General features: G+C 32.2%; 1 protein-coding gene across 3 annotated transcripts in view; it reads left to right on the top strand.

Annotated features, from left to right (window-relative positions):
- LOC129223870 (uncharacterized) overlaps window positions 1–24,148 on the top strand; it is a 29,898-nt gene extending 5,750 nt beyond the window's left edge. For 2 of the 3 annotated variants that reach the window (XM_054858237.1, XM_054858236.1), the window contains exons 2-8: window positions 3,083–3,271; window positions 5,338–5,424; window positions 8,039–8,102; window positions 13,162–13,288; window positions 14,987–15,245; window positions 17,637–17,782; window positions 21,222–24,148. In XM_054858237.1, the coding sequence (XP_054714212.1) occupies window positions 3,151–3,271; window positions 5,338–5,424; window positions 8,039–8,102; window positions 13,162–13,288; window positions 14,987–15,245; window positions 17,637–17,782; window positions 21,222–21,392 (975 nt within the window). In that variant the 5' untranslated portion in view covers window positions 3,083–3,150 and the 3' untranslated portion in view covers window positions 21,393–24,148. The remainder of the gene's footprint in view (window positions 1–3,082; window positions 3,272–5,337; window positions 5,425–8,038; window positions 8,103–13,161; window positions 13,289–14,986; window positions 15,246–17,636; window positions 17,783–21,221) is intronic. The other variant, XM_054858238.1, reaches the window with a different exon arrangement.
- Window positions 24,149–24,678: the final 530 nt, after the last annotated feature.

Below are 24,678 nucleotides of genomic sequence, written 5' to 3'. Positions count from 1 at the left end.
CGGAATGTCCTAGAAAGTTGAAATTTGGTACTTAGACTCCTAGTGGGGTCTAGTTGTTCACCTCTCTTTTTGGTTGCATTCGAATGCTTCAAAGGGGGTCTTTTGCCCCTTTTTGGGGGGAAATCGTTGTTAATTTCGATGTAAACTCAAGTGGTGTTATAATTTGGCGGACACTTGGCGATATATCGCCAGTCTTTTGGTCGCCTAGTTTTGTCGCCAACGTGGCGAAAAATTTGGCGATTAAAAAAAAAAATTTTTTTCTAAATCTGGTTTCAATTTGGCCACTGTTGGTTGTATTTAGAGTGTCAACTATTGAATCACATTAAAACTGCCGATAATGAGAAAATGACATTAAATTAGAGTAAAAGGAAGTCATGTGATGCACACATCAGCTCGTTTATGCTATGTGTTTAGGCACATTTATTCATGAGTCTCCATCCATGCAATTTTCAGTCCACACATTTTACTCTGTGTATTTTACTATCATTATTATTATAAATTAAGTAACTAGTGATTTTTTATTTGGTTCTTTAAAAACAAAATTGAGAACGATTATTTATTTTTGCGAATAGTGTTTTCTAGTATAAGACAAAAATTTTCAAATTTATTTTAATGTTTAGCGTTACATCAAGATTCATACGCATTTTTGGAAGCTGGATGCCTTTTTTTTTCACATACTGATGTGTACATTTAAAAAAAAGTGCTTTGTTATTTCAGAACTTACTGTTCTGGCATTTTTATTGCTGTTTTGTGCTTTTAATGTTTCTGATGACTTTTAATTTCCTCACATCGTTTTCCAGAGAGAAATTTTAGATCACTGGTTTCTGCTTCGCAGGGTTCGTGATTTTTTTAAATGTTTTTTAAAAAAATAAAAAAGTCAGTTTTTTTTAAATTTAAATTGGATTTTTTTTTATTTGAATCAGATTTTTATTTTTTTTAATCTTCTCAAATTTGTAGTTATTAATTACTTAACAATTATAAACATAATATATTTCATGCAATAAATAGATGAATCCATTCAGCTTACTTTTAAAACTAAGATAAGTTCTCTATTTATTCAATACATTTTTAAGATTTCTGAATATGTTATAATACTTAGATAAAAAGTGATTTTGTTTTATGCTTCGCTTAAAAATAAGGTTTCCATCACCATGTACGTTTTAGTTTAAAATAATATGTTGAGCAATTACTTTTCTGAACTATGTTAGTGATGGTGTATTAGAAAAACTACAATTGTTTATTTGGTTCTGTACTAAGTTGAACTGTAAGTTCGGAGTGAAAGTAATGTTGCGAGAGCGAAAATCTGTTTCACACACAGAAGGAGGAATCCGTGTAATAGTTTTGTCTGTTGAAGTTAAGATTGTATGATGCAATGTTGTTAAATTTAGAGCAACACATACTAAAAATGCAAAATTGATTAATAAAAATAAAAATAATTGAGTTTAATTAAGGATTTTGTTGAAAAAATCACCCAATTCAAATCAATGATTTTTTTGAATCACTTGATTTAAATCATGATTTAAATCAACGAACCCTGCTGCTTTGTGACCTATAGTTATATCAACAAAAGAATTTATTTTGCAAAGGCACTGTTTGAGCTCCATTTTTTAAAGAATCTACTGGTATACACCTCTTAAGCAGTTTATCTAGGTTTACTTGGTTCATCATATTCATGAAACTTAAGAATTATTATGTTAGTGCAACCTGAATTCTTTCTCAAGGGGAGAGGTCAACAGCTCACACATGCATATTGAGTACCACATTAGGATGGGTATTATGACTTAAACCGAGGATTCTGAGGGGATGGAAACCCCCTCTGGCATTGCATCTACAGAAAGAACTTTTTTTCCTTTAGGGGCTTCAAAGTGAGTCTCCAAAGGTCTTTTAAACTTTAGAAGTCACTTCCTTCCTCATCAGTCAAATTCTGAATAATAGTAGGGTTTTGTGGGGCAAAGAGCATTTACTCTGTTTTTAGTGTCACCTATCCCATAATATTTTTTGTCTGTTGTAACACATATTGTCTATTCCAGCCAGAATTTCCGAGGATCAGTGATGTTCTCATCAATTTTTCTGAATGCATACTCCCAGTAATCAGCTATGCTTAATATGTCATAATATGAAATTTTTTGAAGCCCTTTATGTCTAAAAAATGTTTGAAAGTATACAGCGTCGGCGTATATTGAGTATACCCTATGGGAACACCACTGCTGAAGACCAAAGCATATGAAATATTGATACTCAAGTCAGAAATTATTTTTTTATTGTAAAATGATAAAGTTCTTGTTATTAACATTTTAAATACTAATTGGGACCTACTAATGTTTGGTGCAGCACTTATTTATTCGATATTAAGCTTATTTTTATTTTAAATGTTTTGTACAATTTGCCAAATGCATGCAGGACAAAGTGGAATTGTTCATTTCGTTTGCTTATTTAATCATTTATTAAATCACTTACACATTTATGTATTTATTCATTTACATTCCTTCATTTTAATAATTCACTTACTTATTCATTCATTCACTTATTTTCTTATTATTTCTCTATTTTATTCTCTCATTTATTAAGTCTCTATATTAATCAATATTTTTTTTTCATTGTTTCATTATCTATTCATTTATTTATTCATTTATTTATTCATTCTTTTATTCACCCTCCATTTGATCAAAAATATTTGTAATAGTCAAATAGAAAATATTTCATTAAAAAAATATTTTATTTTTCACTGTATCCATAATTTTTAGAGTGAAACATTTCCACCTTTTTTGTTACAAATTTACTGCCAATAGTAAAAAAATGTTTCAATGCAAGTTTTATTATAAACTACATTGTTCTTTGTTTATAAACTGTGATTTTCAAAATGAGTTTCTAGTTTCGTTCATTTTGAAAAAAAATAACTTTTCGTAACTACATTCACTTTACCCCACCATCCCCTAGATGGAATTTAGACCTCGGCGCTTGAAGATTGCCAAAAGAGCTCCCTCCATTTAGGCAAAAAAGTTGGAGAAACACTGAAATGAATCATAGTGAAATTTGCATAGAAAATTTCTGGATTTAAAATATTTATATTCCTCCTTTCTAGGTGATCTGGATGCAGAGTCTTCAGGCTCACATGAGTACAGAGAAATCCTTCTGCAGCAGAGCGTCACGATGCTAGCGTACATGGATAGAACTACGCACAATTCCACTATGCTATCAGGTGTCGCCGAGCCAAGGATGTTGCTTGGATTTTCTGTCAATGATCTCACTATTCTAATCGGCGCTGCTATTGGTATGAGTGTTGTCTTTTTTTAATCTCTTACAAGATTTGAACACACTAGGGGAACTCCAATTATCTGAATTAATTGGGGATCTGGCTGATTAAGCACATAGATGTTTTGTTGATTGGATATAGTCTATGGGAGTTGGAGGAAAAAAAAACATATACAGTGAGACACACAAAACAAGAACTTGAATTTTTTAACTATCTAATAAAACCAAGAGTGATGGGAGGATCCAATAAAATATCAGAATCCACTATAATATTAAAATCTGTTCCCGTCTGTCTGTCTGTCTGTCTGAAGATCGATCTTCTCGAGAACCGCTGCGAATCGAGAGTCAAACGAGGTACCGATCAATTCGAAATTTTCCAAAGAAAACAATAGGCCCAATTTCGTAATTGTGCGACTTTAATTAGCGAAGATATTAATTAAAACGTTAATTAACATAACGTTATTCTGGAATTTTTATTTCTTTCCTGTTGCCATTTTGCATATGGGTGAGCAAGTAAAATTCTAATAATTCTTTTAAAAGAGATTTTTTTGGCTGCTGTCCAAATCTTAAAACAACGTTTCCATCTAGAATTTCATTTTAAATTAGTTTAAAATTCGTTGCCCTATTCGGACATAGCTTTTATTTTATCGTCTGTCTTTTTTTTATTTTTTAAATTCAACGTTCTTAACTCTTTTCAGCATATGAAAGTTGTTACTTTAGCTATGTTTATTGATTGTAGTGTAAATTTATCATTCACCGGCCTCATATTTTGGTACATTTAGGATGTGTGACTAATTATGTTTATTTTGTTGGACTTTTTCCCGTCACATGAGTGAGTTTTCGAATTGTAATAACTCTTTTTCCTTCCTGTTGAAACACAGTTTGTATCGTTAAAAGAACATGTTAAATTAAGATTGTTTGGATTTCTTTAAGTGAAACAGAGTTGAACAAAAATTATTGTTTTTAAGGATTTCAACTAAAGCTAAATTGGAATCTGATGACTTGGAAATTAATTAATGCTTATTGGTATTTATTTAGTCTTGGTGCTTTAGTTTCACGTAATCAACCAAAAAGTGTGTGTCATTTTATGTAAAAAGCTGATTGTAATTGTACATAAATTAGTCTATCAGATGTAATTCATTTTAACATGAGTACAGATTATAGTTGATAATGCATATATTTTCTCCTTTTGTGCTAATTGAAAATACTCTTAACTTCTATCATTGATAACTATGATTAACGTTAAAGAGATTTCTGCCAAAAATATGCTCTACTGGTGTATTGCAAACCTTGCATTACGCATATTTATTTACTCCTTAGCGCTTTAGAAACTGATGTCAGAGTAATACAAAAACATCAATTGGACATCTCTTTCATTTTTTAAGTAGCCCGTGCAACGCCGGGCACGCATCTAGTATAAAAAATAAATGTGAACAACATATAAAAGCTCTTTGAAGGGAGAGGAAGCTGCAGTTTTTTTGTCTTGGACTTCACTTTTTTTTTTTGACAACACCTGTTTTGTCTTGGTTCTTACTTTTCAAAGTTTTTTTGGATCTATAGTTGGGGCAAATCTAGCCTGGCAACATTGTGAAGGCGTTGCAAATCCCAATCACAACATTACAACGCTGCTAACTTAGGCTTGCCCATTCTATTGGTCATTTTCATCTGGTTTAGCTCCAATGTTATTACCAATCCTAATATGGTAGTTTTTACGTATGTACTGTCGGTTAGGCCTACCCCCTCCTTCTCCTCCCCAGAAGGTCCATTCTGGCTGTGCTAGTAGCTCATATGCATGTGCTTTAAAGCTACATGCCATCCCTTAATCCTTAATGCAATAATTGAACTATGTTGCTGTTTTGTGAATAATCAGAGATCCCACTTTGCACAATTCTTTCAATCAGTAGAAAACATAAATACTGATACTGGTGCAATTTTCCGTTATTTTATTTAATAGAATAAATGAAATTTATAAAGTACTATACTTGAATTTAAAGGGATAAAACTGACTCTCTTTTTTTTATGTATAATAATTCTTTCCATAATAAAGATACACGATAAAGTTTGAATATATGCCTTTTTTTATAGGAGCAGCTGGCTTGATCTTTGTTATATTAGCTGCAGTTGTAGTATGGCACTGCTGTAAATTAAGAGGAAGGCCAGATAAAGCATTCTGTAAGCATTATTTTCCCATTATTATTTTTCTTTTAATGAAAAAATCTTTGTTCATTGTCAGATCTTTTCAGTGGTGGATTTGCAGGTTTGAGGTCCCATCGGCCAGGCACAATATATTTTTGGGGGCCCATTTGTCTATTTAAAATTTGACACCCTCAAAGACCCCCGCACCTACCAATTGCATGGTTTATCTGTTTTAAATGCTCAGATAAATCTGAGCTTGTGGGTCCCTAAGGAATCCAATTTGTCCATTACAAATACATCTAAAATGTTTAGCATGTGCATTTCCGAATCCCCTTTGGCAACCGCTTTAGTTGTGGGAGGCTCCTTGCGAATTCTGACACTTGCGACATGGAAAATCTACCACTGTATCTTATCTTTTTTTTTATTTTAACTTACATCCAGTTTTTTATTCTATTTCTGTAAGAAAGCTAATACTTTAACATAATTCATTTAATTCGTAATAATTTGTGTGAAATGTTTTAGTTATGAAGCAACTCTTCTTTCTATTGTTTTGAGATTTAAAATGAATTAAATAATTGCTCTTTGTGTCAACAGCTTAATGTTTTTTTTTTTTTGTATTTTTAAGTGTAACATAAGTACCGGGATTAAGGTGTAGAAAGAGCCTTCTAAGCCCCACAGTGATGACTTAAGCTGTTTGTTTAATAAAATAGAGGATAATTAATGGAATTGCTTATATTCAATCTTTAGTTAAAAAGCAATCTTGCAAAAAGTGAAAGCATCACAGTATAAATGTGCTGTTTTCAATCTGTGTATTTCATTTGCAATGTTTTCAAACTAAAATTACTGTGTATTTTCAAAACATTATTATTATTATTATTATTATTATTTTGCTGATTTAAAGATTATGATGTCTCATTAACATGAAAAAAATGTAATTTATAAATTACTTGTATTCAATACTTTGTAAAACAGATTTTGAACTCAAGGGACACATAATTATTAGGGTGGAGTGAAAAAAATCAAAATCTGATAAAGGTTAAGTAATAGTGCGGAAAAGTTGCCTTTTGTAGAGATATTTAGTCATGCAAAAGGATTTTGACAGAAAAAAATGTCTTGAGGGTTCGCCCATGCCTTGAAGTTGATAATTATTGCATAAAAACTGGGAAAAGTTACAATAATTTCATCAAAAATAAAAATTTGATGTAATATCACCTAAGAGTAGGCATTTTGTGCAGTTTACACACCACATAAGGTTATTTTAATAATAAACTATTCTTTAAAGTTCCATATATGCTCTGAATTTTACGAATATAGCATCAAAATTGAATAACATCGTGATACTCCATATATTGAGGAAAAAGTATTAGAAGTTATTTTCAAGCAAAAATTTGCTTCCATATGAATTACTTCTTACATAGATACGAAAAAAATAAATAGTACAAGCATTTCTTATCCAGTAAAAAAAAAGGATTATTGATAATTCTCCACTTAATCAATAACTTTAGCTCAAAAATTAAAATTTACCTACAATAGGAAAAAATTTGAAAATGTAAATGTAGCTTGAAACATCCGACATAATTCACACCTCAAAACAAAAGAAGTTGCTAAATAAATTTTAATATTTTCGAGCCCTCAAATTGTAATCACATTGATTACTATAAAATATAGTTTGGCGTGCTACTTGAACTATTTGACTCCTGCCAATTTTCGATCTTATTGTCATATTGTGACGTATCTCTGGATTCTAATTTGACTCGAATAAAGCTTTTGTCTAAATAGTTTGTTGTCTAAACTCTTGGTTAGACAACTATAGCTAGAGAATTTTTACCTATCCTCTCACTGCTTTGCTATCACGTGTGAGGTTTTGAAAACCATAAAATTCAGTAGGTATGCTATCAAGCAGCATTTCTTTCAAAGTTTTATCTGAATTCCCATTTTGGAAAGGTGGAGCCAAGTTTTCCCTCTTCTGCTTGTCAATGAGCTCATGGTAGTCTCTCAGCTTTGAAATTGAAATCTGAAATTGTAAATTTTCAATGTCCAGTTGAATTCTTCGAATTTGTCTTCATAATCTGACGCAAACCAAGTTCTCTGATGACGATCATCTACGTTCTCCAGTGTTATATTTTTTGGATTCGCAAAGTAACCAGTGTACAGAACTACAATACCCTACAGTGTGCAGTACTTACAAAAATACTGTACACTGTAGCGTACAGTACTTTTCCGCACTATTACTTAACGTTTATTAGATTTTGATTTTTTTCACTCCACCCTAACAATTATGTCATGTGGTCCTTAATGGATTCGGAGGAATATAGGGTTGTGTTTGTTTGTCTTGACAAATTTGCATTACTTTCCATTTTATGCTTCAAAGTTTTTCTACAATAACCTGTTTTTTTTTTTTTTTTTGCTATCTAGTATGTAATGCTTATTAACAAAAATATTTTTTATATATATGAACTCAAAAAAAAAAAAAATTCAAGTATATTTTATGTAATCATTTTTCTAATTTTCAGAAATTTTCTAGGATATTTCAGTTTTCTGTTTTTTTTAATTTATTTCTTATTTTCTGCAGTCTAATTTTTTTTTAAATAAAATGATTTATATTTTGAAAATTTTTTTATGCATTTTAATAAGAATTTCATTTATGCAGGTCTTGATAACTCAACTCCTGATGAGGGTTCCATTAAACAGGGACCTGGCAGTATGTTGCAAAGGTGTGTAATTGTTTTTAGGTTTGGAAAGCAGTTAAATTTCCTGAAATACAATGTAGTTGTTTATTTTTTACAGATTATTTTACGAACACTGATCATGGGAAAAGCTTTAAAGTAAAAAATAGTGAATGAAAAAGACTTTTTAATTCTACACATATAAACAAGCTGCAGTTTCAGTTTGGGAAAATGGGGTGATTTTCTAAGCTTAATACAATTTGAGAAAGAACTGTGCTAAGTTTCTAAAGAAAAAAAAATAGTACAAGAGCCCTGCATTCTTGACAACTTGCATTCATTCATAAACAGTTCAGAATTCCATTGAATGCAAAAAATCACACAAACAAAGAAGTTCATGGGCTATGATTTCACAAGCTGCTGTGCAAATAAAAGTAGGAATATGGGATCAAGTCTTTATATTTATGGAAGATATTCTTCTGTTGATTATTTTTAATGTTGGTTTGTTGTAAAGTGTTTGTAAGAAAATGGATGCTTATAAATATATATGTATCTTAAGAAAATCACCGGTAAATAAGTTATTTATAGAATAAGTTTGTCAAATTTTTACAAAATGAAAAAAATAACAAATTATTACCTATATAGAAGAAAATTGCAATGAAACCAAAACCAGTGCTTTAAAAACAAGTTGAATTTTTGAACAGAAGTTATAGCTTGATTTTTTTTTTTTTTTTTTTCAACTACACTCCTGAAAGATTTTCAATTCCTTTAAAAAGTATGAACCCCGACATTAATACAGTGAAATTCTGTTACAACTAGAGTCTCTAATCCCGAATCCTGCGGGATCCTGCATGATATTTAGGAGAATTAACCCAGTGGGATTGAGAGCAAAATCTCGCTGGATTTCCAATCCCGCAATTTTATTTTATTCAAAAGTTTTGTAGCTTTTATCGCTCATAAAGCGACTATTTTCAAAAGCATCATCTGTAGTTTGAATCACCTTCCTCGTAAATCTGCAAGAGCAAGAAAAACTCTATCTCATATGATGAAATGTGGATTTACCATTTAAGAACACCATAAAAATAGACAATATTTTTCTGAGAATGTATTGATATTCTCATTCAAGGTTTCAGTTTTTATATGTTCAGCAACTGAGAAAATGCATATACAGTCAAACCTTGATATCTCGAACCTCCTTATCTCGAAACCCTTGATGTCTCGAAACAAAAATTTTCCCCAGCATTTTCTTTAAAATCCTTATGTATTTTCCATAGTTATCTTGAAATTTATTTTTCGAAACCCTTGATATGTCGAAATTTTTGCGCAGAAGCAAGTTTTAATTGTCGTTTTGCTTTGTCAATTTTTGTAGTAAAACCAGTAGTAGGTACAATTGTTAACGTTTTTCATCCCTTTTCTTGGAAATTTTGTGAATAGGGGATTGGGGCAAGATAATAGGGGAGTGTTGGCATGAAGGGGGTGCAGTGTTTTCCCCAGAGTTTAGAATCTTTGTGCATTTCTCTCGAACATGTTCTTCACATTGGGGGTTCGATTTTTCGTCCGTCAGTTTTCAAGCAAAAACCGAAAGCGCGTTCCTCCTTTTCATCACTCAGCTTTTTTAACTCCTACAAAATGGCTGCTGAGAATTTTTTGAATGTGACGTTACTGGTTAAAGATAAAATTAGAATGTTTGAATTTTTAGGTGAAAAAACCAAGTTGAAATTGTTGTTCATTTCAAAATCTCATCCTGTGCACTTTCAACAATTAGAAAATTTCAAATCTAGTGAAATATTAAAGACTACTTTATTGATTGTAATTCAAAGTGGTCCCATAGTACATATATAAATGCATATAGCGTACATGTGTGTAAATGTGAGAGTTACGAGTGTAATTTTTTAAAAACCTTGATAACTCAAAAACTCGATATCTCGAAATTTTTTCCTGTCCCGAGAGATTTAAGATATTGAGGTTGTACTGTAATTTAAAAACATTTTTGATAATTATCACTAAAGTTCAAAATCCAGAAAATTTGCTTTAGAAAAAATTGGGAAAGTGTATCGCTGATTAACTTACAAAAAGTGCACAAAATATTTCTCCAAAGAAGAAAGCAATGGAAAAACTGACATTATTTATATAGTCGGCTGGGCTCTAAGAGAAGTGACACAAACTTGGATAAAACACAGGATGACTAGCATGACGGTGAAGTAAATTAAGCTGCTCAAAATTTTGAATGTCTCCCTGAAATGAGAGGTTAAATTAGTGAAGTTATCCAAAAACTTTTACTGAGGTTGCGACTAGGTGAAACCAAGTAGCGCTCACCCCTTGCTGTAATGAATCAAATGTACTGATACAATGACAAACGTTAATGAAGCCACAAAGGTGTGGCCTTCTTAATGAAAGTTAAATTGGGTACAGCAAAATGTATGTCCAATAGACATTGTTTTTGTCCGAAATGTGCAGTTCTAGAGCAAAAACAAAGCATAAAAAAAAAGAAAAATCTACTTCAGAAGGTGATGAGCCACAGGGCTATATTTTTTGAGCAAAAATCATTTCTTATTCCATCTAGCAATGCATTGGTTAAGAAACTTTTTGTTTTTTAGGGCACACTTTTGCGTACCAAACGATAATTGCTAATTGGGATCTGACTGTGTAGTGATCTACAATTGGTGCATGGAATTAGTGAAAATTACTAGTTCAAGTAACAAAAGTCCTACCTAAAAAGCACAACTTTTTCTATTAGACATTAAAATTAAATTTTCAATAGAATAAAGTCAACCCCGTGGGATTGGCTCCTTAGAATCCTGAAATCCCGCAAGACTGAATTCGGTGCGGGATTGGAAACTCTAGTTACAACATATGTCACGCAACTGCAATTTTATTTGTTGCTATGGGAGTTTGTTGGAATGGAATTCAACCAATGTAAAGACAATTAAATCGGGACCCAAAATTTATTTCTCTGAAATGGATATTTCGTTGTAATGGGATTTCATCATTTTAATGAGGTGTTTTTTTTTTAAATTTTTTTGGTTTCAATAATGATGCATAAACCATTCTCTGTTTTTGAACAATCACGATTGCTTATTATTCTCACTTGACCCTCCTTGATGTTGTGGTTCCTTTTTATCTTGCACCAGGGACCTCTGCAGCACCACCGCCCACTGGCACTGCTCCCCTGGTCCTGAGCACTGTCCACCGGAATCTACTTCTGCTGGGCAGTGGCGTCCATGTTCTACACATGCATGCTCATACACATACACACTCACACACGCCCGCCTTTACACACATATACACGCCTAGGTGCACACACGTAAGCCTACACACACGCTCAACTGTACACACTTAATACCAGCAATATGCTTGGAAGGGGGGGCGGGGGAGAGCCGTTTCTAGAAACAATAACTCCAATGAGTTGGGTCTTGTCCCAACTCGTGATTGCGAAAAACTTAATTTGAATTCAAAGTTTCAGAATTCAAATTAGAGTTGATTGGGGGGAATGGGTCACACGTCTTTATTTTTTATATATATATGTAAATTTTTTTAGACATTCATTTGATAATTTTGTAGTTTTAAAATTTTTAAATTATGTGGACTAGGGACTAGGATAGGCAGAAATGATTATACTACATTGAAAGGCATATGTCTTGTTGACAGTAAGCATTACCAACTGCTTACTCAATGCAAGTGGTAATTTATTACTTGTAAATAAATACAATGTAAAGTAGTGTAGTAAATTACAAGTAGTGTAGTTTCTTTTCTGTAATAAGGATATAAATTATTTACAAGTAGTGTAGTAAATTATTTACAAGTAGTGTAAAAAAAGTCTTTGGTGTCAATGCAAGTGGTAATTTATTACTTGTAAATATAGCTAAGAATCATTTTCTGCAGACTTCCTTCTATCGTTGGGGGAAACCTAGCCTGGCATCATTGTGAAGGCTACGCAGATCCTAATCACAGCATTATGACGCTGCCAGGTTAGGTTTTCCCCAATTATAGTTGTCGGCATATTACTTGATCACACAAATGCTTTTCATTGTTAAACAACAGCTTAATGAGGCACTTTTTTTTTTATCCCTGCAAGAGATTTTTTAAAATTAATTTCAAATTAACAATTGTACAATTTTATGGGGAGTGTAGAAAATGAAGAACAAGCAAATCAGCTGCAAGAGGATCTAGATCATATTACGGAGTGGGCTGATAAATGGGGTATGGCTGTTAATGTTGGGAAATGTCGAGTGCTACATTTGGGGCATAGAAATAAGTGTACAAGTTATTACTTGCAAGGTTCATTCATTAGTCAGGCAGAAAAAGTTACTGATCTGGGCGTCTTAATTAGTCAGGATTTAAAGTTCGGCCAACAGTGCAGCATAGCTAATAACAAAGCCAATAAGATGCTTGGGTTTATCAATAGATCTATTTCAAACAAATCTGAAGTTCTTCTGCCCTTATATAGATGTTTGGTAAGACCTCATTTGGAGTCTTCTGTTCAGTTTTGGTCTCCTTATCTTAAGAAAGATATTAATGTATTAGAAAGGGTTCAAAAGCAGGCTACAAGGCTAATAAATGGACTTTCTTATTTAGACTACGATTCCAGGCTTAGAAGGCTAAAAATGTACAGTCTTGAGCAAAGAAGAGACCGAGGAGACATGATTCAGTTGTTTAAATTTATTAAAATGAAAGATGTTACGAGGCTGAAGTTTAGCACTGAAAACATATGGATATAAGGAAAAATTATTATTATAGCAGGGTAGTAGAACCTTGGAACAGCTTACCGAAAGAGGTGGTAATGAGCAAGGGAGTAGATAGTTTTAAGAGGGCCATTGATCTTCACTGGGGATTGTAAATTGACTAGGGCGAATCTAGCTGGGCCCAGAGCCTGTTGCTGGTAGTCATTTTTGTATTTGTATTTGTACTTTTTTTTGGTATAGGCAAATTCTAAATGTTATGATTTCTTGATGTAAACAAACACATTGTTTGAAGAACAAAATAAGCAAATACATTGATATGTCCCTATTACTATAATTTATTACCATACTAAAATTAAGTTTTTTTGTTTTTTACTAATAAAATTTTGTTCAAATGCTCAATCTGAAGTGATCTACTATTTTGTTTTCAGCGACTCGGTTGTTTTCCTTGGCTCAAAAAATAATCAAGTTTCAACGCATGCCATTTCAATCAAGACAGATATTTGCCAGTCTCTTTTAACAAGGTCTCAATCGGTTCCTTTAAAAGAAGGAAAGGAGGTGAGTCTGAATTTACTTTAATTGTTCAACAAGTTTAGCATATAAAAATGGCACTGCTATTAACAAGACCCCATAAAACTGTTAAAAAATGCTTATCTGCTCTTTAAAAATAAAAAAAAAAGACAGCTTACTGGAGGATTTCACTCTAAAAAATAAATTGCTCTGTTAGCTCAAAAATAACTTTTTGTTTAAATTCTAATACATGTTTTTTTTTTTAAATAGTTGTAAACATTTTTTTTTCTTTTAAATGAAAAAAAAATTAAAGCTCTATGAGCAGGAGATATAATTATACCCTTAGAGCAATTAAATTCGTATGTTACTTCGAACTAAGACAGAAACAATTAAAACACAGTAATATTCACTGTACAATTATGTCATTGTATATACTTTTGTGCCTGTAGAGAGGTGCAGCGGTTAGGCATTGGCCTCTTATGACCCTTATTATGATTATGGAGCAAGGGGGGCTCAAGCCCTCCCCCCCCCCCCTTAGAAATGAGAACTTCCTTGCTTTTAGTGCTTTTTTCTTTGCAAAAAATTGTTTTCGAGCCATTAATGAATAAGTTGTTAAAAATGTCAAATATTTATATCTCTAATATGTGCTGAAATCGATTTCCATGGGAAAAATATTCTGCTAAACCATGGGGAAAATTTTTGAGCCCCTCTTAAAATTTTGCATATGGGCGCCCTTGAATGTGGCTCCAGTTTGTGGATTTTCATGATGCAGAAAATCAAGCATCTGTGTCATATGATTATGGGGTCTGTAAAAGATCTCTTGAGTCTTTGTTTGGCTTTGAATACCCTTGGCAAAATTGAATTTTGTATTATTAGAGCCCAGGCCAGGTGCCTTCATCTGGTGGGTAAATTGGGGGTCAAACATTTGTGGAAATCCTGTCTGCCAATAGAAGGGCCACGTGAAAGAATTGGAGAATGCACAAAGTAAGCTAACAGTGAGAAACCAATATGCAGGCCCATTAAAAGAAGAAAGAGAGAAAAAAAACTTGTTGCTAATTCATTACAATGGAAAAGTAACAAAATTAGAAAAAAAAATCAACTCAAAGCCTTAAAAGATTGTAAAGGTTCTAGAATATCTTAAATTTAAATATCTGAGTTAGAACTGAAATGGGAATGAGCTACATAGATGTAGAAGAGAAAGCCCACCTCCTGCCATCAATATTTTCAATACATGTAGAATTGTTGAACACATGCAAATAGAAGTGATGTCAAGCTCAGAAAGTGTAAGACAACATTTCTTTTCATCAAAAATTTGCCCTTAATTTTTTAAAATCAATGTTAGAACCATACAAGTCATAAAAAAGTACATCCTTCTCTAATCTATTGCATAAAATTATTCATTTTTATATTTCTCTCCTTTTCTTATTAAAAGTTAGTTGATGAAAAACCCTATGCTTTACACAGTGTTACTCAGTATTATTCAGTTATTGGTTGATTTAAAAAAAAAGAAATCCAATGTATTTTAGTTACTGTAAAAGCACTTATTTTTGCAAGGCTTTAATTTTTGGGATTTTCGGAAGCCTTTTTTTTTTTTTTTTTTTGCAAAAATTTAAGCCTTGAAAAATATTTCAGCTCGTGAAATCAACGATATCTTCATTTTCACAAAAATTACAGCTCGCAAAAATAAGTGCTTTTTCAGTTTCTCTTTGAAAACTTCTTTCCTAACATAGTGTTTGTTGTCTTTAGCAGCTGCCAAAGTTACCTATCATAAATAAGCAATTTCCCAAGCGTAGACCTGTCAGCCAGCCTGTCCACTTGCCTTTGTCATTTCAACCAGCATCTTATTCTCCAAAGAGAACCCATTCAGTTCATCCACACAATTATCATCGACATCTGGATGAAGTCGACTTGCCTTTGGCACTTCCCAGCATACCAGAAGTTGCTTTCCGCAGCTCAGAACTACTTCATGAGGCTCCCCCGCACACTTTGTATGCATCCTGCAATGGTAAGTTCCAGCATTTTTTTTTTCCTTTCCTGTAATAAGGATATAGATGTGTCCAATTCCATCGTAAAAGACAGATAATCACAGAAGGGTAGTTGTCTTCCTGCTTTGGAAGAAGGTCGTGGTGCCCTAATCAGTAAGGCGTCAGACTCGTAACTGAAAGGTTCTGAATTCGATGCCAGCCGGTTGATGATCTTCCGTGTACGTTAATGGTGACTGAGACTGAGGCATTGTTAAATATGTTGTAGTCACTTATTTATTTATTTATATCAAATGGCAGAGAACTTGACAAATTGGCAAAATACAGACAGAACTAAAACAAAGAACTGGTGGGAAAAAAGTCATTGTCTCATTCGACTTCTTGCCTCCCAGTACCGTTAGTACTGTGCCATTGTTGCTGTGTCGTAACTGTGTCATAGTCACAAAGTCCACCATGTGAATCACCAGTGGCGCATACGAGGGAGAAGTCCAGGGGGTCCGAACCCCTCCCATAGATCTTGCTTTTTCCTCCAATTGATTACGATTCTACCTACAGTATCACCCCGATTTAATGTTTCTCAAAGGACTGGAAAAAGTAATCGTTAAGTGAAGGATATCGTTAAATCAAGGAGCATAGACATTGAATGCAGCCAAACCCGGACCAGTGAAATGTGTTATTAAATTGAGGAAATCGTTAAACCGGGTATCATTAAATTGAAGTTATACTGTATTTTGTACGTAGAATAATTTCAAACAGAGTAAAAATAATTTCAGTTCTAATAAGCAGTGAAATAATAAAATCCTCATGTTAAAAGATTTTTAAAAATGGTGTGAGCGTTCCCTATAACGAGTTCCCTATAAGAAGCAGAATGTTGATTAATAAATGAATACATTGTAATAACTATATTTTTAGTTTTCTAATTACAAATTAAAATGAGATTCTATGAACTTGAATCCATTTTTTAATTATGAGAAAAATAATAATGAATTATTTTGCTTTCTGGTTATTTATTTAAGTATATTTCATTAAATAAAGCTAAATATTTTTTCAATAGTTTATTTATCACTGTTTTTGTTCTCGGAAATCGATAGAATCAAGTCAATATGTTTGACGGCGTATTGGGGTATAATATGTGAATGAGGTTCCTGGCCTAGGACCCTCCCTTGCGAAATTCCTGTGTGCACCACTGTAAGTCAATGCTTCTGGGGATGATGGATCAGGGATTGCTCAACTTCTGGTTTTTATCAAACAACACAGCGGTCTTCAGGGCCCCATCCAACTGGTTAAACAAACAGTGGTAGGTAGGGGGAACTCTGGAGCAGTGGTGTAGTGAGAAAAAATCCTTGGGGGGAGGGGGGGTAATTTTTTCTGAAGTTTAAAGTAAAGCTATGCTTTCGAGTTTATACGCACACACACATATATATATATATATATATATATATATATATAAATTTTGGGGGCTCATGGAGGATTCTAACCCCCCTATCCTCCCATAGCTACGCCACTGCTCTTGAGTATGATGCTTAAAAAATGCTTTGAATATTCATTCAAATTGTGGTTAGACATTGCATGTGATGGCGGGAATGGGATAAAGGTAATCAATTTTTTGCAAAATATTCAATATCATGACGATAAACAGCAAAAGTTTCAGTAACAGAATAGGTTACACAAATTACGATTTTTTCGTCATTAATATTTATGCCTAATATGTACAAAACTTTTAACAAAAATAAGAATTGTTTCCCCTGTTTTAAAACTTGTTATTTCTATCTCAAAATACTACACTCGTCATTTAGTTGTCAAATATCAGTGTTTACATTTCAACCCTTCTGTGTATTTTAGACAACCAACTGCAGATTTCAGGTTGATTGATTTAAAAGTTGACTGTAGATGTAAGTTATTATAAGCAATAATACCATGCGTGAATATATGCATCATTGTAAATGATAGCCAATAAGTAACCAAATAGTTGTCCACTCTGGAAAGAAATTCAGCACTAAATGTTGATAAATCATATTTACCACTCTTATAGAGACTAGGGTTGCGTTCTACGAAACTCACCGGTCGACCGGTAAGTAACCGGTTACTAACCGAAGCGTTCTATGATCAATCGGTTACCACAGCGGTTATCATTCTAAGCAGTTGATTGGTTGATTGGAGCACATGATCATTAACTGTCACATGATTAACTAATCGGTCGAGCTCGTCGAACGCAACCTAGCTGGCAATGCTCGATATTGCGAAGCATTTTTGTGTTATATGCAGAACAATTATCAATGCTTTTTTGACAGTAAACATATCTTAGAAGTTTTTAAAAAAAAATAATAGTCTTTTATTCCCTGCAGATGATGAAAATTATTTAATAAGTTTTATGCACACATTAATATTAATAAGTTTGTGTTATATATTTGTAGCTTTAGATGAGCCTTGTGTCTACAGTTCTTTATACACAAATATTGATCCTAATACAACAATGAAAACTAGAAGTTTACCATTGTGGGGTCGCTCTCGTCCAAGACCCCTTTCAACCGAAGATGACTTAAATGAGTTGTATGCTAAGGTTTGTATTTTCAAATTTTTTCTTAAAATATAAATTTAGTGAAAACTAATGTTACAGTTCTTTAAAATTTAATTCACAACTTGTGTAAAGCTTAAAAGTTAGAAAATGTGGATCTTTAAAAAGTCATTTTTTCCTATTTTGCTGCCATGGCTTATTAATGACCATTTTATCATAGCCTCACTTATGCATTTGAACGGTCGATTGATGCTTTCTACAACCAATTAAATGGTTTCATTTGGCAGTTCATGCATCTTACGAAGGTTTTACTTGGCAAGTGAATATGCCATTAGTAAATTTCTTTTATAAAAATATAAGAAGAAAATAAAAATATATATGAGAGTCTGAAGAACGCTTTTTAAAGAGCTCTGTAATGCGGTTTCATTTATTGGTATTTGCTTAGCACAGCAGTGGGTAACTTGTCTGTTGTTCAGTTAGAGTAGATCTGTTGACAAATGTGCTGTGCTTTCAAGTTTTTTTTAATGTTTATGTCTAATAGAGGAAATATGGGAATAAAGTATGTTACAAAATAATGTAGTGTAGTAGTAACTACAATTTAGCAATGTAATAATAATTATAAAAATACAAATGTGACGACCAGCAACAGGCTTTGGGCCCAGCTAGGCTGGTCCTAGTCAGTTTATAGGTCCCCAATGAAGATCAATGGCTTCTCTTAAAGCTATTCACCCTCTTGCTCATTACCACCTCTTCCGGTAAGCTGTTCCAACTGCCCACGACCCTACTAAAGAAGTAATTTTTCCTTATTTCCAGGATAACCTGAGATTTGAAACGCTTAAAACCCGATGTCCCCTTGTCTTGCTTTCCGTGAGAAAATTTAACCCGCTAACATCTTTCATTTTGATAAATTTAAACAACTGAATTGTGTCTCCTCTGGCTCTCCTTTGCTCCCGGCTATACATATTAAGCCTATTAAGTCTGTTATCACGATCACGGTCTAAATCTGAAAGTCCTCTTACCAGTCTAGTAAAACTTCTTTGAACCCCTTTCCAATCAGAAATATCTTTCCTGAGATGAGACCAGAACTGAACAGCATACTCCAAATGAGGTCTTACTAAACTCCTATGTAACAGCAGAAGAACCTACTTAGGTTTGTTTGAAATTGATCTATTGATAAACCCAAGCATTCTGTTGGCTTTGTTACTTGCAATGCTGCACTGTTGACTAAACTTGAAATCCTGATTTATTAAGATACCCAGATCAATAAAGCTTACTACCTGACTAATGACTGAACCCTGTAAATAATAACTTGTACGCTTATTTCCATAACCTAAGTATAGCACTTGACATTTCCCTACATTAACTGCCATACCCCACCTATCCGCCCGCTTAGTAATATAATCTAAATCCTCTTGAAGCTGTTTTACCTGTTCTTCATTTTCTACAATCCCCAGAATTACATCATCATCAAAGCAATTTATGTTTCCAGAAATATTTTCATCAATGTCATTCATAAAAATAATAAACAGAAGAAGCCCTAAAAGTGATCCCCGAGGAACCCGGCGTAAAACATCCATTTAGAATGATTTCCTCTCACAACTACTCTTTGTTTCCTTCCAGTCAGCCAATTCCTAACTCAAAGTAAGGTTTTTTCCTCCTATTCCTATATTAGCTAGTTTGCTAAGAAGAACAAAATGCGGTACCTTATCAAAAGCTTTTTGAAAATCAATATAAACAACATCCACACACTTTTTGTTATCTAAAGCAAAGGTAACCTTGTCATAGAAATGCAATAAATTAGTAGCACACGATTTACCTTTCCTGAAACTATACTGCAAGTTGTCAACAGACTATTAGTCTCTAAGAAATTCATGATCTTAATTTCGATCAAAGTTTCCAAACTCTTACAAACCACTGAAGTCAGACTTACGGGTCATAATTCCCTGCTTTACCTTTGTACCACTTCTTGAAGAGCATCGTAATATTAGCCAGCTTGCAGTCCTCTGGCACTGCCCCCGTGTTATAAGAAGCACTGAAAATATTTAAAATAACATCCACTAATTCCTCTGCACTATCAACTAAAATTTTTGGATAAATATTATCTGGTCCCAGAGCTTTAGTTGCTTTAATTTTTTTTCAAATGAAATAGCACATGAAAAAAAATAATAATTTCAAATACACTATACAAATGCATGCAAACCAGATCAATGAAAACTCAGAGATTTTTGCTTGTCTAGGTTAAAAATTTTCTTCACTTAAATAGTAATAATGATAACTTGATAACTAAGCTGACTCACAAAACAAAAAGTCTTTACAGAAATTTGCTGGTGTATGTAGAGAAGCACTGAAAGAATCTTGCTGGAAAAAAAATTATTAGGTTTTTGCCTGTTTCCCATTGAGTCAATGACCTCAAAGGGATCAGTCAGTCCCAGAAACTTGGTATTCTTAGGCATCTGGTAGTCCAGCACTGCTAGCATACTTGCATTCTGCAGTTAATACTCTCGGAACCTTCCTTTTGCTTTACATTGACAAGATTTTATTATTTCAGTTGGATAAGTGCTTTAACTGCAATAAAATTTAAACATTACAAAAAAATATATTGCATTTCCTATGGGTAACCCCTAAACCACTTTTAACATTACAAAATTTAAACATTACAAAAAAATATATTGCATTTCCTATGAGTAACTCCAAATAGGTTTGGCCAAAGTTAAGTATTCTGTTCAGTTATAAAATTCACTCTCTAAACATTCAGTTGAAAGATTTCATTTTTGAAAATAGATCATAGAAGCTCTAACAAAAAGTTACATTCATACTTAGGCTTCACTATTTTAGACAAACAACAAAACCTTATTAGAGAAAATACCAATGCAAGAAACTATCTATTTCAACAAAATAATGATTTATTTAATTGCCATTTCAACAAAACTCCTGTTACAACAAACAAACTGTAATCTCCTTTGAATTATGTTGTAAAAGAGGTTTATTGTATTGTATTTTAGTTTCAGTGCCCTCTCCCAAAAATTTAATGTCAAATCTACTCCCATATTTTTTTTTTTTTTTTTCATGCAACATGCTATTTTGATAATATAAAATTGGTCTCCCCTTCCGTCATTCCTAATCACTAAAGTTAAATATTATCTGTTTCTAAGGTACTTAATTTTTTCTTGAATTTTACAAATGTAGTCTGCTTTCTTTAATTGCTGTAAAGCTCTATTATAATAATTTTAATTAAGTGATTTTCGGTTGTATGGGGTTTTCATTTATTGAGAATTTAATGTATGTGAGTTGGTGGCAAGGAACATTGTTTCAGAACTTGCAGTGTTTTCGAAACACTTGCTATAAGATTTTATTCAATTTTTCTAATAAGAAATAAATTTTAATAAGCAATATTTTTGAATATTTATGTTTATTAATCTTAAAGTGCTTAGCAAAAACCAGACTATGTGTAAGACTGGAGATATTTACTTGTTTTATTTTTCAGGTGAGTTTCAGTAAGAAGCGCAAAAACCGTATGCGAAGTGACAGCGCTGCAGCCATAGCTGTCAATAAAAGCCGTTGCTCATACTTAACAATTCCATTTGCCCATAAAGATACTGATTCATTGGTGGATAACGAAGCTGTTGTTGTATATGATGAAAGAACTGCACTTTAATAACTTTTTAACCATTTTTTGGCATTTTTTATGCATTCTGAAATTGGTTAATATGTTTAGCATCATTTTAAATTTTATTGTACAGACTAAATCAGTATGAATCAAAATTTGTATATATACATATATGTATGTTTAGTAGTGTAATCAGGGAATGCAATGGGTCAAATATATAATACACCTGCCAAAATATGGCCAGCCCATTACAGTGTTATTTTGATACTTTATATTAGTAATGCACAAAAAAATGTGAACAGCTGTTTCAAGCCCCCGCAAGTTGTTTTAGGGCTTGAAATTGCTGTATATATAGCGCTTAAAATTTATTAACTAATGTCTCTGAAAATTATCTGTATACAAAGAGTTTTCTGTCTTATGATCACAAAAGTCACCAGAGTAGCTTGGATAATGAATCATTTAGCCTGTAACTACCAAATTGTAATTCATTTAAATTTAGTTTGAATGGAGTTAGTTAGAAAAAGAAGATCACCATTTATAATTTGTTCTCCTACACTTTTCTTCTTGATTTAGTGTTTGTTTTTCCAGCCTAAATTTATTGAAATGAAAGTTTTCTGATTTCAATCCAATGTAGGTTTATGACCATTTTTTCTTTCAATTGTAAGACTTGAATCCTGTTTGAAACATTTTTAGAATGCCGGCCATTAAAAAAAAAATGTTATAAAAAAGCTTGTCCCAGTTGAACCTGCTAGACCTCTATTTTGACAACTGTTAGTCCAAATGCATATTTCCAATTGCAGAAATGGTCAAAATAAGATGCTGAGTTAAGATATTAAAAGTTTGAAGCAGAGAAAAAAGTTAGCGAAAAAATAAGAAATCTGATTTTTTTACGAACCCTAGATCCCATAATTTATATTTAGGGAAATAATCTTGACCAATAATCCCAACACAAACAGTTTGACATTAGTGTGACAAATATTCACCGAGCTATAAAGCATAGCGTTTTGTAACTTACAATGCTTTACATTTGCAGTCAATAACATCCTTTAAGGACAAGTTTAGCAGCTAGTAATGGTTTAAAATTATATGTGTGCATAGAGTGTTTTTTCAAACTCTACGAGCTTTTGTGGTGTGTTCTTAAGTATCATAGCTTAACATTTGCATTTTTTTTTCAAGAGCAATGAAAAATATAAATATTTTTTTTACTTCAACAACCTGTCTTTTACTTGAAAGAGCGATGAGTTCTAAACTCATCTTCAGCATTGCCCTTTAAAATTTAAGTAAATTTTGGTTGCAAATGTTTCAAATTTTTTATGTTTAAAATTATTTTTAAATGGAGATCATTTCCCTAAATATAAGTTAAAAGGGTTCATATAAAAAATTAGATTTCTTATTTTTTGACTAATTTTCTATTTTGCTTCAAACTTTTATATCTTAACACTGTGTCTTATTTTGATCATTCTTGCGATAAAAAGTGTACATCTTGGACTAACTGTTATGTCTTGCAGGTTAATCGGGGATATGCTGTGCATATGTATACGTACGGAAAACCTCATGCACAGATAAAACTTGATTCTGGGAAAAGTTAATCTATAAATAATTTGTTGGCAACACATTGTTAACTGGTGCACGTTGGTTTTTTTTTTTTAGTTATTTACATTTACACTAATTTAAGACTTTCCACCAGCTTTCATAATTTATCTGCTACATCTTTTCCGGGGGAGGGATATATCATTTGAGGTGATAATGTGCCCCAGAAGATAATTTCTAAGTAAGTTGCACTCATGCTTTTTTTTTTTTTTTAAAGCTGTCCTAAAAGCAATTTGTTGCAGTTTTGCATATAGAAATGTGTTCTTTTCTCTCTTGAATGGAACTTTGAGAACAGATTTGTGATTTTATAGCATTTTTAAAAACTATTTTAGTACTTAAATGTAGAATGGATGTGGGGAATGGTATGTTTGTATAGAATTTTTTTAAGAAGAATAGTTTTTGAAGTGAATATTTTATTTCATACAGGAATGTTTACGTCGTAGCGTTGAACTTTGGGTGTCTAGTCATTTATTATGCATAGTAAAAATGAATCTGTGATAATGTATTTTTTCTAAATCAAATATCAGATTTTATGTTTGTTTTCAAACCTGAAATAACTAATTTCATTTCTAAGATATTTATTAGTGAGATCTGATTTTCTATATATTGTTTCAATCTTTTATACCATTACTTATATGGGAAAATTTATGCTTTCCCTAAAAAATGTAGTTAGTGCAATATTTGTGTATATAAACTTTATAACTACTTTTTGCTACAATATAACATTAATTATGCTCCTGAGAAACCGTTAAATAAATTGTATTATATTTAGATTAAATCTTTGATAAATACTGTCCAGATTTTTAATACTTTAGTAAGAGTGCATTCTTTAAAACATTAAGTGTTGTTTGTGAAATATTTCAAGATTTCTGGTGTATATGAAAATTAACTTGCTGTACATACCTAAACTTAACTTAAAATTATACTTTCTTGTTGATACTTTGTCAAAGAAATTATTACTTTAAATATATGGTTTTTGTTATTCAAATATTTTATATTTCGATTCTACTTAGTTATGACTTAAAAATTGGTTAACTACAATTTTTATCTTGTGTAAATTATTTAAAAATGTGTCTTGTTTGATTTCTGGTATTTTTATGTGAATTTATGTATATTTTTAATAAATATTGTAATTTTTACTTATAACAATAAAATAGAAGTATTTTCATCTTGAGCCTTGTGGATTTTACATGAATTAATAAAGATGTTAAACTCAATGAGAGTGTCATTTGTTTAGTAGGCTACAAAACAATGCAATTTTTTATCAACCCTGCCTTTTACAAAACTTTATTTATTAAAACTATCAAATTTGACACAGAATAGAAAAACTTCTGGTGTGAGACCGTCTAATATTAATGATTTTAGTAATATGCTCTGTGAGCAAAAATCTGGTGAAAGAAAATTCTCTACCTGTGTAGGGGGAAAAATGGATTATCTGCAGTGACCTGAAAAATGTTACAGAATGCCTAAAGCACTGCTCCTCAAGAATCATTCAAACTTGCTGAGTTTTCAGCACATGGAGTATAAATAGCTAAGGATTGATTAGCTTGATTCTAGCTTGTAAACCTAACTCGTCGAAGCTGTTGTCATCTTCCTCGTATACAGTTGAACTCAGTTAATACTAACTGTCAAAAATCTATGAATTTGTTTTTGTATCAGCCGTTATTCGTAACAACTATGAATGAGTGATATACTGTGAAAAAAATGAAGAAATGCTTACCTCTATTTTTAAAACATTACTACT

Source organism: Uloborus diversus, chromosome 6, assembly GCF_026930045.1.
Source record: "Uloborus diversus isolate 005 chromosome 6, Udiv.v.3.1, whole genome shotgun sequence".
Classification (NCBI taxonomy): domain Eukaryota; kingdom Metazoa; phylum Arthropoda; class Arachnida; order Araneae; family Uloboridae; genus Uloborus; species Uloborus diversus.
The sequence above is the reverse complement of the archived record's forward strand: the minus strand, read 5'-3'. Positions and strand labels throughout refer to the sequence as shown.